The sequence below is a fragment of the Desmodus rotundus genome, chromosome 4 (assembly GCF_022682495.2).
Source record: "Desmodus rotundus isolate HL8 chromosome 4, HLdesRot8A.1, whole genome shotgun sequence".
Classification (NCBI taxonomy): Eukaryota; Metazoa; Chordata; class Mammalia; order Chiroptera; family Phyllostomidae; genus Desmodus; species Desmodus rotundus.
In genome coordinates this window covers 62,212,005-62,228,083 of record NC_071390.1, presented here as the reverse complement: position 1 = coordinate 62,228,083, position 16,079 = coordinate 62,212,005, and the positions used below count along the sequence as shown (strand labels likewise).

At 36.9% G+C, this 16,079-nt stretch overlaps 1 protein-coding gene across 5 annotated transcripts in view; it reads right to left on the bottom strand.

Moving 5' to 3' along the window:
* Positions 1–16,079, bottom strand: part of CCSER2 (coiled-coil serine rich protein 2) — a 194,377-nt gene that overhangs the window by 69,106 nt on the left and 109,192 nt on the right. For all 5 annotated transcript variants that reach the window (XM_024561424.3, XM_024561426.4, XM_045195917.3 and 2 more), the window contains one exon: positions 12,154–12,349. In XM_024561424.3, coding sequence (XP_024417192.2) covers positions 12,154–12,349 — 196 coding nt within the window. The remainder of the gene's footprint in view (positions 1–12,153; positions 12,350–16,079) is intronic.

Sequence of the window (16,079 nt, the reverse complement as noted above, 5' to 3'; positions counted from 1 at the left end):
TACCTTATGGCTCAAAGGTATATACCCAACAAAAGTACATACATATATTCACCAAAAGACATACACTAGAGTATTGTAGCAGCACTAGTCATAACAACTAAAAACTGGAAAACTGCCTAAATGCCTGTTAACTGTAGAACAAAAGAAATTGTGGTATATTCACATCATATATTACAATATTCTACAACAATGAGAATGAATGCAAAAAATGGATGACTCACAAATATGTTGAGCAAAAGAAGCCAGATTTTAAGAGTGTATATCAGTTCATTTACATAAGGTTCAAACATAGATGCTCAACCTTATGCATCTATGCACAGATGCTCATAAATGCATCTATCTTTTCAGAAATCTGCTAGTCACCATTGGAAATGTGAGGTACTGACTGGAAGAAGCTTCTGTTTAGGGTTCTGGTGGCGTTCTGTTTCTTGCTGAGTGCTGGCTAATGGGTATTTTCAGTTTGTATTCACTGAGATAGACATTACTGAACGGTACCCTTTCCTATATACATATTGTCCTTCAAATGTTTGAAATGGGATGTAGAGAATTAAAGAAAGAAGACAAACCACTACAAAATTACTTTCCCTATATATCCCATATTTTTCAGGTCAGGATCAAAATTCTTACTCAAAATTCCCCCAATTTAGGCAATACAATATAACAAGTATTAAATTAAAATATTTCAAAAGTTCTGGGTTCAAACTATAATTTGCATTAGTATGCAACTGGGTGACCTTGCAAAATGCAATAAAATCTTGGAATCTCACTTTTTTGACCATTAAAATAGGATTACTGCTGTCCTCCCTACCCAAGTGTTGCTGTGATGAAGACAATACAGTATATGAAAATACTGTTAAAACGATAAAGTAATTCCGAACTGTGTATAACAAAAACAAAAAATAGACCAAATGCTAAATACGATGGTTTATAATTTTCAATGGTATGCAATGAGGTTTTGTTCAAGGCAACTCTTAAATACAGAGGCTTACTTTATAAAATAAAGATTCCATTGCTTGGGGTTTGCCTGAGGGGATGAAGCATGATGGTAAGGAGAGTATCAAAGGCTGCCTTCATACTCTGCTCTCCCTGCTGCCACTCAAGGTGTCTTCTAGAATGCCACCGTGTGAGGGTGTTGGAGCCATAGAGACTGGAGTAAAATGTCCTGATTTTATCACTAATTAGCTTTCTGAGCCTCAACTTCAACTTTGAAAGTCAGTATCACCTACTTTTCAAGGACTAGAGATAAGATACATTAGAGAACTTAAAACAATGCCCAGTATGCAATGCATGACCTCTATAAGTTTTACATGCACAACTCTTAAGACATATATGCATTCAGGCAAGCACTAAAATTCACCTATTTTCCAAGCAATTAAATTTGACCACTTTAGTCTGGATCTTGGCAACAACCTCCTAAATATTACAACTTAAACCAATCTCTCTGCCAATCATTTTCCACAAATCTCTTTAAGTAATTTTTTAAAAATATCAATTTGTCCCATGTGACCATGTCACTCACCTGGCTTACTATTTCCTACAGGATAATGTCCAAGCTCCTTTTGTGGCACACAGGCCCTTTACAACCTACGCTTAGCCTACCTGTCATTCCAGCCTCTTCCCTAAAACTCAGCATTTTAACCACATGCAATTATTATCTGATCTTTAATGGGACACACAGTTTTTCAATAATCTTTTATTTCCACCCAAAGAGTAAATACACATTGTAGAAAATTAGAAAACATATTTAAAAAAAAAGACATCATATTCTCACCATCCTCCAGGTATTATCACTATAAACACCTTAATGCTTATCTTCCTGGAGATAGATATATATAAATACAGATATATGATCATAATGTATGTACTGTTTTTATAACCTGCTTTCTTTAGTCCACAGTCTCTATTTTTCCATTTCAGTAAATTTCTACCTCATCTAATACATAGGCCATATTCAAATTTCCACAATAGCCCCCAAATATCCTTTCTAGTTAATCTGTCCAACCAGTATCCAATTCAAAATCTCACATTACACCTATTGTGCCTTAAATTTCTTTTAATGTAACACTGTCACCTGCCTGCACTAAAATTTTAGATTTCCGACAAGCTAATGAGATGTCACTATTTTCCCTACAGAATTTTTATCAATCTAAATTTGTCTGGTTCTTTCCTCTTATTCTTCTATCACCTGTTTCTCCTGTAAAAATAAAGTTGTAAGTAATAACTTGAGATGAGAAAGTAACAATAAATATTCTTGGCTAGAATATATTATACATAATTCTGGATGTTATACATCATTTTGTGTATTACATGAGAAGATGTATATCTGGCTAATCCAATTCATTAGTGATAAGAAAACTACTCTTTGGATTAGGGGAGTAATAGTTTAATATGCCCAGTGAATAATTATGTGTTTTTCTCTTACACCACAAAGTAATTTATATAGTGTTACTTTGGCACTATATGAACTGTCTGGGAACCCACGGCCCATTCACCTAATGGTTGTAACAATTAATAATCCAGACATAAAGCAGAAATTTCATTGGAGTTTTTAACATGATGTTTCTCTAATTCTATCACACTTTCTACATTTATTTGCTAGCATTCTTAAGCAAAGTTGAATTATCTTCCATCAAGGGCTTCTTTAGTTATTAAAATTCAGGTACCACTCTAAATGCAGCATAAATGCTTAATTTTTTCCTATTAATTAATCCCTCAGTCATTGTGAGAAGTGTAGCAGATACCTTTAAGTAGATACCTTTGTTCATGCTAATTCCCCTAACCTCCCCAAAATTCTTTACCCCATAAACTCGACTTCCAGTTTGTACTCCCTATAATGGCATGCATTTAATTTCTTCACCTCCAATTCCAGAGCAATCTTTTCTCCCTTGCATACTACATAAATATACCTCTGACATAACATTTGATTGCATGTTTTTTCACTCCCCGGATTTGTCTTTCACAGGTAAGAATATCTTACACCAGTGCTATACAGTTTGATTTGTATATCAGTTTTGCTCTACAAACTGTTTCCTGTCTGAGAAATAATAAACAGCTTACACCACAGTTTATAAATCAGCTAGTCACTAAATGGTTTAATTTGGATCAATTTTTTTCTTTGGTAGTAAGAATTTGTGGAAGAAGGATGAAATGCATTGATTTTTATTCTGAGAGTGCTACTTTAACTCTCAATGGACCAGTAACAAACACTTCCTGTACAAGCTACTGTGAATAGTACTACCCAATCATCAATCTACCCTTACTACCAGGAACACAAAGGACTATAAACAATGTTTGTAGAGAGAAAAGTCAGTGTAGAAGGAGCGGGGGTCATAGGCATGTTGAGATATCCCTTCTAAGGTGAAGGATAAGTTGTTGTATCTGGATCTTTCCATAACCAAAGAAGATATACAACGCCAGCCTCTTTGAATTTTAGAGGCAACCTGTTCTGCATTTAGATGTGTTATTCCAGCCCATTTACCGAGTGACCTGAATAGCTGCTAGTTCTGAGTAAGATCCAGAAGTTTCTGCAACAGTTCCTGGCTGCTATGCAAGCTGCTCTGCCACCTGGGTCATATGGTCCAGCAGATCCGACGGTGTGTGAAATGGCATTGGCAGAGGGATACTGTTTGGAGACTTCAGCAAGCCTCTATAGGTGAATCTCAGTGCAGCCCCTCAGGAGCAAAGCCCTGCCTACCTCTGTGGATAATTACTCAGTTACCAATACTGAGCTGCCCATCATGAACTGGGTATTATTTGACACACAAAGCCATAAAGTTGCGTGTGCACTGTAACATTCCATCATCAAATGCAAGTGGTACCAACGTGAGAGGGCCCAAATAGGCTCTGAGGAAACAAGTAAGTTATATGAAGTAGCTCAAATGCCCATGTTTTCACTCCTGCTACACTGCCTTCTCTCCCCCAGCCTGCACTATGGTCTCATGGGGAGTTTCCTATGATCAGCTGACAGAGGAAAAGACGACTCAGGTCTACTTTATAGATGGTTCTGTACAACACACAGGCAATACCCAAAAGTGGAGAGCTACAGTACTATAGTCTCTTTCTGAGACACCCAGAGAAATAGCAGTGAAAGGAAACCCTCCCAGTGAGCGAAACTTTAGGCAGTGCATCTGGTTGTTTGTTCACTTTGCTTGAAGGAAAAATAGCTGTGGTCAATGGTTTGACTGAATAGTCAGGAAGCTAGATGAAACATGACTGAAAAATTGATGACAAGGAAATTAGAGAAAGAGCTATGTGTATAGATTTCTCTAAATACGCAAAAAATATGAAGATATTTGTGTCTCATGTGAATGCTCATCAAAGAGTGACCTCAGCAAAGGATTTTAATAATCAATTGGATAGGATGAGTCATTCTATGGATACTAATCAGCCTCTTTCCCTAGCAACCCCTGTCATCACCCAATAGGCTCACAAACAAAACAGCAAAGGTGTCAGGGTAGAGGTTATGCATGGAATCGCCAATATGGCTGACCTGGCTACAGCCATTGCTTAGCAACTAACCTGACAGATGCAGAGATCAGCAGAGCCCCCAATAAGGCTGATCAGGTACCTGGTGGTAGGCTAATTATACTGTACTACTTCCATCATGGGAAGGGCAGCATTTTGTCCTTACTGAAACAGACACTTACACTGAATATGGATTTGCTTCCCGGCTCATAATGCTTCTGCCAAAACTACTCTCCGTGGACTTACAAAATGCGTCCCCAATATAGGTGGGCCTCATCCAATCCATTGAAGGCCTGAAGAGAAGCAAAGATGGAGTAAGGGAGAATTCACTCTCTGTCTGTTTCAAGTTGGGGCACTGATCAGCTGCCTTTGGACTCAAACTCATACTGGAATTTATACCACTGGCTCTCCTGGTTCTCAGGCCTTCAGACTCAGACTGGAACTATACCCCCCCACTGTCCTGGGTTTTCAGCTTGCTGACTGAGGATCTTGGGATTTCTCAACATCTATAATCATGTGAGCCAATTCCTTATAATAAATTTCTCCACATACACAAACTTACTCTTGCTATCTGTCTCTCTCTCTCTGTTCTTTTTCTCTGGAGAACCCAGACTAATTCCAAAGGCAGTTCCTTCAAACTGGTAATAGACATTAAGGGGAAGTCTAGGAAAATGTAAAGGTAGCTTCTCATCTGTTCTTAATAAGCAGGGCTTCTTGACTGGGTCCTGGAAATCAGGAAAATAAAGATAACAATGACAGACCACTGGATTAAGAGGTAACCAGCAACTAAGGCAGGTAAGGTACTTGGAAAATTGATTAAAATCAATTTAGAATACATTTATTGAGTACTAGGTAATACAAATTTTATATAGTTATATGTAAAGTTTTCAAAAGCACTATAAAATTCTGTTGCTTCCAATAAGAATCAAGCTAAAACAATTATTTTTATGCTCTTTATATTTTCATTAATCATTTCCCTTTCATTTCCTTATATAAATTTAATTCAATCTTATAAGGAAAATAATCTAATTAAACTTTGCTAAAAGAAATCAAGGAAAAGAATTCTGTCTGAGTTTAAGGATCATTGCCTTGGGGTACACCACTTAGAGGAGAGAGTAACAAAGTCAGAGAACACAGGAGATTATGTAACACCTCTTTCTCTATGGACATACTTCTTTCTGAGCTATTATTCAGTTATGTCTTAAAGAGCTTCACGTGTCACTGAAATAAAGGTGACTCCTCACTATAATTCCAATCTTTTATGCATAGCTCCAAGATGACACTGGTTGCTAGTGCTTATTTAAGATCTTATGTTTGCAAATGAGTGCAAAACCCCATCTCTAATGGTAAATCCAGTATACAAATGAGGCATATAGTAAGATGCTAGGAGGATTTTTTGACAAATGGAATGAGGAAAACTAAGACAGATAGTTAAAGACTGGCTGGCAATTTACAGCCAGATAATAAATCACAAAGTCTTATCTTCCCTAACCAAGGACAGTTAGAGCAAATAGTTTACACATTCCAGACTGCTGGGGCAGATCTGCCTTGGTCCAGTCCATCTTTGGTGATATTCTTTAAGGTAAAACTGACCAGAAAATGACCCTGACTCTGATCTGCTCATTTTGACAAATCAGCATATTAAAGCAATAGTCCCCAACCTTCTTGGCACTAGGGACTGGTTTCATGGAAGATAGTTTTTCCACAGACAGGGGAGGGTAGGGGGAACAGGAGGCAGAGTGCAGGCAGTAATGCAGGTGAAGCTTTGTTTGCTTGCCTGCTGCTCATGTCCTCCTGTGCGGCCTGGTTGGGGACCCCTATATTAAAAGACATACCTGGAAAGCTGATGAATATTCCAATTGAGACCTCTCCTAAAATTCCTCCCCTAAACACAGATAAAAACCCTCAAGACCAAGGACCCAATGCAGGCTCCCCCTTGAGCATGCCTGTATCTCGCCACCCTACTTCTTTCCTCAGGCATGTATCTTTGCTGTCTTTCTTCTAACTCTAAATAAAGGTTCCCTGGAGACTTGCAACCAGGGAAGCAGTGGGCCACCGCAGCTCATCCCAGGCTAACCTCCTGAACGTGTCCCCAAGAGCCCTCCTTTTGCCTCTGTAACTTGTTTCCTGAGTCCACCCAGCCCAGCTGGCTCTCTTATTCTTCCTCCGTGACTTACCTTCTAAAGGGCCAAGGCAGCCTTGTTTAGGCTTGACTCTCCTCACATTTCCAATAGGCCAAGGCAGCTCCGCATAGGCTCACTACTGTTCCTGTGATCTTGCCTCTTCTATCTTAAGCCTTTCCTTTATTTCACTGTTCCCAGCTTTAATGAACATACTATCAAAATCACCTGGACTTATGTTGTGAAATCTTTCCTGCACAAAGTCAAGAACCCACACATTCCAGACTGTGCTGAGACAGACCTGCCTCAGTCCTGGTCCTTTTCCAGTGACATACTAAGAATGTGCAATGATTAGATCAAATTTTGAGCTGTCACCCAGTGAAGCTTCATAAGGAAGCATTTGCACAACTATAGTAATTTTTATAAAATTTTTCTGTTTATTCTAAAAAGGGGAGGGTTTTTGATTAGAGACATGTTTATCTTCTCTTTCTCTTAAATCTCTACTAAAACGATTGTAAAAAAATTTTTCAAAAATATAAACTTAGGAAGTGATTTATCAGGACTAAAAACAGAAACTTAGTGATTTTAGCAGGACTGGAATAAGACATAACTAAAGTGTGTATATATAAAAAATATGAACAAAATATGCTCTGTAAAACCCCAAAGAGGGCCAAAATGTTAAATACAGAAAAAAGGTAAGCACATGACCTGTCAGGGTAAAAAGGTGTGGAAATTGACTGGAAGTCTATATAAGGCAAGAACCGACTCCCAGTCTTCTGCCTCTCTTCTAAGAAAAAATATCAGGGTTCTTCTCTGGAGAAACTACAATAACCTCAGAAGGAAAAATCTCCCACTTAGTGTGGATACTAAGGATCCACTGACATCCATCCATCACTGTTTATTTTACAGTGATGGATTTAAAATAAAACCAGCTGGATTATAAGCCAGCTCCTGTACAGAGGAACTTTTTAGTTCTTCACTTTTAAATATTAATAAGCAACAAAGAATTATTTTATATATTTGAAGAAAGATTCTAAGAGAAAGGAAAACAAAATAAATATAATGAACAAAATAACCATTCAGAAAGAGAGATAATTCAGGGAACCCGAGAAATCTTAACAAAACATAACAAAACCATTCTGCTTAATGCAGTTACTGACAGAACAAGAATTGAATGATATGAATAAGGATGGAATACAATAAAGAGTTCTTGGACATTGAGAATACCGTTGCCAAAATAAGTATTCAACAGAAAGAGCTGGAATATAAAGTTGAATAAATATACTAGAAAACATAATCCAGCCCAAAGAAATGGAAAATATGACAGAAAAAAATAAAAGACTGAGAAACAATTCAGTTCTATGATTTAGTTTGTGATTATGAAGAATACCAGAAAGATACAGGGGAAAAAAAAAAACAGGGCAAAACAAGAAACCATAGAAATGACATAATTTCACACTACGTGATTCCTCAAAAGAGTCCAATAATTACCCATACATTAATTGGAAAACAAACAAGTACAATGAAACTCAAATCCCAGCATATCCTTATGAACTTCAGAATGGCAGGAAAAAGATTAAAATATCAGAAATAAAAGATTAAAAAAATCTCCCAGAGAAATTAAAAACAGGCAAAATACAATGTAAAATGGATCAGAATGTAGTAAACTTTTCTCAGTAAGTAAACTGGATCCTAGAAAAGCAATACATTCATATTTAAGGGAAAACTCAGTTCCATCCCAGCCAAACTATAAATATCAATGAAATGAGAATAGATGAAAGAGATTTTCAGGAATGGAGTGAAAAAACAAAACAACCATTTGACCTCTCTTAGGAAGTAAATTAAGGATATACTCTAGAAAAATGAGGGAGAAAACCCGGGGAAAAAAAGATACGTTATCCAGAAAATAAGAGGACCCAATCCCAGGATATAACAAAAGAAAGTCCGTGCAGGACAGCTCTAAAGAACCTTCAGACAGTAACCTGTTCAGATGCTAAAAGGCTGACTGAAGTGGAGAGAGGGACGGGAATACTATTTTTTCCATTAAGAAAAATTTTAAACCATGTATATGTATCACAATAAGCTTTTTAAAATTTAATTATATTAAAAGGGAAAAATTAAGAGGCAGTTATATGAAATCGTGGACTCTCTCAGCTTTTAACATCTTATTAGCATTCTGGGAAACTTTAAGGATGCCCTAAAAAGATTTCACAATTTTCTTCTCATAATTTTGCTGTCACTGCATAAACAAAAAGTCAATTTGATCGGTGTATACTACGTAAAATTTCAGAGGTTATAATGACAAAAAGGCATTAGGAGATTCAGTTTTTCAGGAAGTATCTGGAAAAACAGTTTTCTATTCTTATGGTACTTATACACCTATTCTCTCCTGAATTATACTACTTTTCTCATTACCAGAGGTGGCCTGGACTTAGTAGCATGACATTTAATCATGCTTCGTGTTTCAGGACAATAAACCCAGGTACAAAAGGGGGTATGAGGTATAGCTAGACCAATGATTGACTCAACGAAGATATTGAATATATTTTAGCTATTTCCCACCCTTTCCACCTCTTCCTCCCTTTGACTCTGAAGCTCCTGATCAGAAAATCTTCTCCCTAGACAGGTAAGCAGAGAAATACTATAAATTAGTCTATCTCCTATTATAGTTAAACTAAACTGTAAGCTGTATGACTGTATACTTTAAACAGGAAATCCTTTCTGCCTTGACAAGAGTCAAAGAATCACATATCCAAAAAGGATCCTCTGCTTTCTTGTTCCCAGTCTTACCACAGAAAAGTTGTATCCAGAAGCATGGGGAACAGTAGTCCAGAAAAACCCAAACTAAGTAATACGACTTTAACAGAATATTTACATGAATCATCATTCCTGATACAGGAGACCCATATTTCATTTCTGAGATATATCATAAGTTTGATTTTTATCATCTCCAAAAATTCTAAAACTTAGTCCCTACTCATAATTAGCCTGAACATACAACACTGAGGAAGATGAGAAAGTAAGTTGAGCAAAAAGGCCAGAATGTTCTTTCTCAACAATAATTTAAGCTAAATTTGGCTAGTCTACAAAAGACGAATATAGATTTAAAACTAAACAAAAAATATCATTTTAAAATTAGCATTTTATTCTTTAGTTTTCTGCTATGCATCTGACCTTGTCTGTAAGTGTTATATGTTCAAACAAAAACAGTACTATTGAATCAGAAGCCAGAGTTCCGGCCAAGATGGAGGTGTAGGTAGAAACCCTGCACTTCCTCACACAACCAAGAGTAGGAAAACAACCAATCTAAAATCAATAAACAACCAAAAGTGCCAGAAAATCAAACTGCATGGAACTCCGACAACCCTCTGGCAAGGAATTAAAGAAAAGATCAACCAGAACAACCAGACTGGTAAGGTGGACCCCTGCGGCTGAATCAGAAAAACCGTGGTGAGATATCTGGGGTGCGGGGCTGACTGCCAAGCTCGGCAGAGCTACACAGGAGGGACTGACTTAAGGGGAAAACTGAGACTCAGAGCTGACTGTGGGCTAAGGCTGGGGTTACCGCAATGGGAGACACTTCCAGTCTGACAGAAGAGTCTCTTAGAAAGTGTGATGGAGACCACGAGGCAAGCTGCATTGTTCCCTCTCTGGCCCCTCCCCCACAGGAAGCACTGCAAAGAGGGTTGCCTTTCCTAGGTGAATACCTAAGGCCCTGCCCCTTACAACTTATCAAGTGCACCAAGACAAAGAAATATGGCCCAAACGAAAGAACACAGCAAAACCTCAGAACTAAGAGATGAGGAGATTGCCAACATATCTGATGGAGAATTTAAAGCCCTAGTAATCAAAATGCTAACAAAACTGATTGAGCTTGGTCAAAAAAATTAAAAAACAAATGAGATACCTAAAATGAAATAAAGCAAAATAATCAGGGAGCCAATAATCAGGAAGGAAATCAGGCCTCAAAGCAATGATTTGGAACAAAAGGAACACATAAACATCCAACTGGAACAGAATGAAGAAACAAAAATTAAAAAAAATAAGGAGAGGCTTAGGAACCTCCAGGAGAACTTTAAACATTCCAACATCCAAATCATAGGGGTGCCAGTAGGAAAACAACAGCAAGAAGTTGAAAACTTATTTGAAAAAATAATGAAGGAAAACTTCCCCAATCTGTCAAAGGAAATAGACTTCTATGAAGTCCAGGAAGCTCAGAGGTTGGAAGCAAAGAAGTTGGACCCAAAGAGGAACACACCAAGGCACATCATCATTAAGTTACCCAAGCTCAAACAGAAAGAGAAAATCCTAAAAGCAGCAAAAGAAAAGGAGACAGTTACCTACAAAGTTCCCATAAGGCTATCAGCTTATTTCTCAAAAGAAACCTTACAGGAGAGAAGAGGCTGGAAAGAAGTATTCCAAGTCATGAAAGGCAAGGACCTACTTCCAAGATTACTCTATCCGGCAAAGCTTTCATTTGGAATGATAGGGCAGATAAAGTGCTTCCCAGATAAGGTCAAGTTAAAGGAGTTCACCATCACCAACCCATTATTATATGAAACATTAAAGGAACTTATCTAAGAAAAGAAAAGTAAAAATATGAACAGTAAAATGACAACAAACTCACAACTATTAACAAATGAACCTAAAAGAAGAACAATGAAAACAAAAACTAAGCACACAACCAGAACAGGAACAGAATCAGAGAAATGGACATCACACAGAGGGAGTTCAGTGTGGAGGGGAAAGGGAGGAATAGGGGGGAAAAGTTACAGGGAAGAAGAAGCATAATTAGTAGGCATAAAATAGATAGGGAATGATAAAAAATGGTATAGGAAACAGAGGACTCAAAGAACTTATATGTACAACCCATGGACATAAACTAAGGAGGGGGGAATGCTGGAGGGTTGGGGGGCAGGGTGGAGGAGTGAATAAGGGGGGGAAATTGGGAAAACTATAATAGCATAATCAATAAAAAATACTTTAAAAAATCATCTTTTTTATAAGTAAAAAAAAAAAACCAGAATCAGGAGCCAGATTCAACCATCAGCATACCCTGTATCGTTTAACAAGTCACATCACTGCCATGAGTCTAGATTTTCTCCAATAAAAAAATAAGACTGAGAAAGATTAAATTGAAGGTTTCAAAGAAAATTGCAATTATATGGTTATGTAAGTAAAAACTGCTGTTTCTTATTTTCCACTTAGCTGAATTTATAGTAGCAATCACCGATAACTGAATGCCTACTATGTTTCAGGTATTCTCTCTCTCAATTTACAACCACAATAAACTTAAAATGTAGGTACTATAAAAGTGAGGAAACCTAAGCAGAGAGATTGGCTTACCCAGTATTACACAGCTCATAAATATTGGGGACTGCATTGAGACCATGAGTCAAAATCCCATGTTTTTTTCCTCCCATTAAAATTTCTGTTATGTATTATTTATAAGCATTATTTTTACAGAAATCTAAATGGAAATTAAAACCCAATTAATTTTTTTTAAAGTAATGTCAATCCGTCTTGAAACTCAAAATATCATAGCGGAAAATGTTCATTATGTACTCACCTGATGCAGCAGACGTTTCAGTTTGAGCAACTGAGTTTTTACGGCAGTACAATCCTGGACCATGTGCCGGAGGGTCATCTCATCCAGTATCACTGTATTTTCAGGTACATCTACAAACATCTTCTGAGCCTGGAAAAAGGGGGTCCCTCCATAGCTTTCAAAATGACCCAAAGGAGATTCTCTGTAGGGAGAGCCTCTGGAAGGGCAGGAGAAGAATTTGGAAGTAAAAGATATACAACACAATTTCAGAAAGAAATAAAGATAATTAAATTATTGCAATGATTACTACAATTCATTTATCATTATCACAAAGACTGACTTTTACTCACCTTGGACACCGAATTTGTTTCCAACTAGACAATCAGTACAATCAGTTCTAGTTGTCACTAGTAGAATTATCTTCTGTACTCCTTTTTGTGTATTTTATACATGAACTTTATTCCTCAGAACTTGAATAGAAACAAAAAACTCTGGGGAAAGGCCTTGCCTGGAAAAAATTATTCATTTTTCTTTTTGCACTGTCTGTCTGCTTTTCATCTTTTGACTTAATTGGCCTCTCAAACATCACATTGTTTTTAAGCCCCACAAATATGCCACCTATATTAATACTCAGTTTTGACATACTGCCGGATTCCTATTCCTTGAAAGTTCCAGCAGACAATACTGATGAACGCTTATTCTTTTGTTTTTACATTGTTGATAAACCATCTTTTCCAACAAAGATTAAACAAGGTTTTATAAATTTTGCTTCCTAATCTTAAACTAAATTTTTAATAAATCTACTCTAAAAAATTTTAAGGCTCCCTTAGTTTCATACAACATAAATTCTGAATAATTTAGAACTTTTTTGTTTGAACATTCAACACTAGGGATAATGTGGTTCATAGACATGGAAAACAAAATGTTTTAACCAGAAGTTATAACTACAACAATTTAAAATTACTGTATTCACATTACACATAATTTCACATGGTTCTTAAGACAAGAACATGCTGAAAAAATAGTCTCTCCAATATCATGGCTACATTTTATCACTATTAAAGTTAAATCCATGATGCATTAAATCTGCAAAGTCATAATGCATTAAATTTCAACATATTGAAAAACAACCATATTGGATTTCTACTAAATTTTGTAGATTTAAACAAATACTCCCAAATCTCTAAATTTCAAATATTCAATATAAGATTTGTTTTCACAATATTATTTTTGTCTGAAACTACTTCAGGCCTGATTTTTCTTTTAATCCCCACAAAAGATTTTTAAGATCTTTTAAATTGCTGATCCAAAGGTAAGACCTTAATTCATTCACATAAATTCTGCTCTATTTTTATTCCTTCAAATATGGTTGCATTATTAAATTTCAAATACTGATCTATGAATTAGTACACATTTACCATCCATGACTGACAATCACAGAGTGACGAAAAATATATAGTAATAAAAAGTTAACAAAATAGTAAAACAAAAATATAGAATCACCTGGCAAATAAATAGCAGAGATAATGAGTCATGTTTTCAGAGAAAAAAGCTGACATACTTTGGGAAATTTTCTTGGGTGGGAAAGAACTTTGGGATGAACTTTAAAGTATGAGATTTGAGTGACTGAAATGAAATGCAAAAGCTTTCTAGAAAAAGAAAAGTAATGACAAAGTGTAAGCATGATTTTTCAGGGACAAGGAGACTCTTAAATATGGCTTATGAGGCCAGAGAGATCCTGAATCCAATTTATTCTTCAACTTTATCTCTTAAAACATCTGCCTCCCTCAGACTGACATCTTAATCCATAGCAAATTACCTGAGACTGCCAAAACATGCTATAATCTCCCTCATCTCCAAAACCATGTCCTCAACCTCTCTGGACTTTTGGCCAGTCCACCCATCCTGTCCTCCACTGCACACAATCTGGAAAATGATTAACTCCTCTTCATCTTAAGTAAGTTGGCATTTCCTCTAGGAAACCTTCCTTAATCCCTCAAAACAGGGCCTGGTACTTCCATAAGTGTCCCTATACAGCCCTCTACTGTGTATTGTGTTCGGTTGTCACCATACCAAATTAGAAACTCCATGAAGACAAACTGTGTATTTTTCTCTCGATCAGAGACAGTTGGGTTTTTGTTTGTTTTTGTTGCTATTGTTTTCACTGAATGAGTAAAGAGCATTGATTTTAACCACCAGGTTTTTTTTTAAGTTTCTGTCTCTGAGATTCTAAAATTCTTTAGTCATGACGTTAAAAAGCAATACTTTAAAATCTGGAAGCAGTCACATTAAAAATTCCCAGTTAACAATTGAGTTAAAGTTTAATTTTTAGTTTACCAAGTAAAAGAAAAATTAGAAAGGGAAGAGACTGAAGGAAACTAGTCTACTGTCTACAGCATTAGAATCTGGTATGGACTAAGGGCTTATATTAGGTTGACATACACATGAACTACATTCAAGGAACTAATGAATTAAAAACATTTCAAAGATATAGTCAACAAGTCTTGATCATTAACTAAATACATGGGTAAAATATTGGCATCTGGGTAAAAAATTGGCATCTAGAAGAACCACAGCAGTGTTAAACAGCTCTGGTTTAGAATTTAGGTTTAATTCCTGGCTGACAGTAACTAGCTATTGAAAATGCTATTATTTTGGGGCCATAGTTTCTTTAACTCTCAGTGTTCTCCACTACCTACCAAATAAGGTTCATACGCCTTAGGCTGCATTTTAAATACTTCCACCACAAGATGCAAACTAAACTTATAACTTCCCCTAGTACTGAAATGCCCTTCTTCCAAAAGTTCTTCCTGATAAATTTGTGTATATACCACCTCTAATTATGTTAGGAACCGCCCTGCTTGGTTTCAGAAGCTGTAAACCCCCATGGATAAGGCTGAGTGAGAGACCTGGGGACCGTAAGTCACTAAGGAGACAAAGATTATCTCCCTGGCAGGGGCACCACCTCTGCCTACTTTACTTTACCCTGTTTGGCCCCGAGCCTGACCAATTAGCCAATGACGGGTAAGATTCCTCAAAGGAGGGATGACCTAAGACAGGCACAGTCATGAAGGGGACCTCAGGGAAGGACCTGGGGACTATAGAAAAAGAGGGTGATGGACCTTCACCCCTCGGCTTTGACATAGTCTGAGTCCTCATTCTGTCTGCAAGAAGTCTCCTAATCTCTTGGCTACCTTACTTCCCCTGCCTGACATAAGCCTGAAACAATTGACAGAGGTGGGTACAGCCCTGGGCTGAAAAGGGTGGGTTCCCTGAGGAGATCAGGCCTAAGAAAGAATGCATAAAATCCTGTGAAACCTGCTTTGCTAAGAATGCCCTCAATTTTCTGATAAGGTTCCAAGCATGAAATGCATTTGTTTCCCAAAGTTTTATAGACCTTTAGCTAACTGACCCTGACTCAGAGTAAGCCCTCAGAGTTCTTTGTATGTTATCTATTGTTTGATCCTTACTGCCTGACAATGATTGATGAGCTTTACCTGTATTCCTGTGCAAACTGAACCCAATAAAAGCCCATTGAGGAAAAGGATCCTGACCCTTCTCCTTTGAGAGATCGGCCACCTTTCCTCCCCAAGAACATCATGTCTTGGTAGACTTATTATCTGTGGCGGCTCCCCCACACTAATTAGACTGTAAGCCCTTTGAAAACAGGGCTACAACTTACTCATTTTTATATTACCTACACAGATTATCTGAGCTCAAATACTAGCTCTGTCATTTACTATATATATAACTCATGGTGTAAGTTACTTTATCTGTGCTTCATTTTACTGATCTATAAAATGAGGATAATCAGAGTACTCACTTCATTAGGTAGGTTTATGGATTAAATATGTTAAAGTGCTCGGAACAATGGCTGACATATAGTAAATGTTAAATAAAAACCAATTTCTATTGTATTGTTATTATCAATATTTTCCAACCTCTTT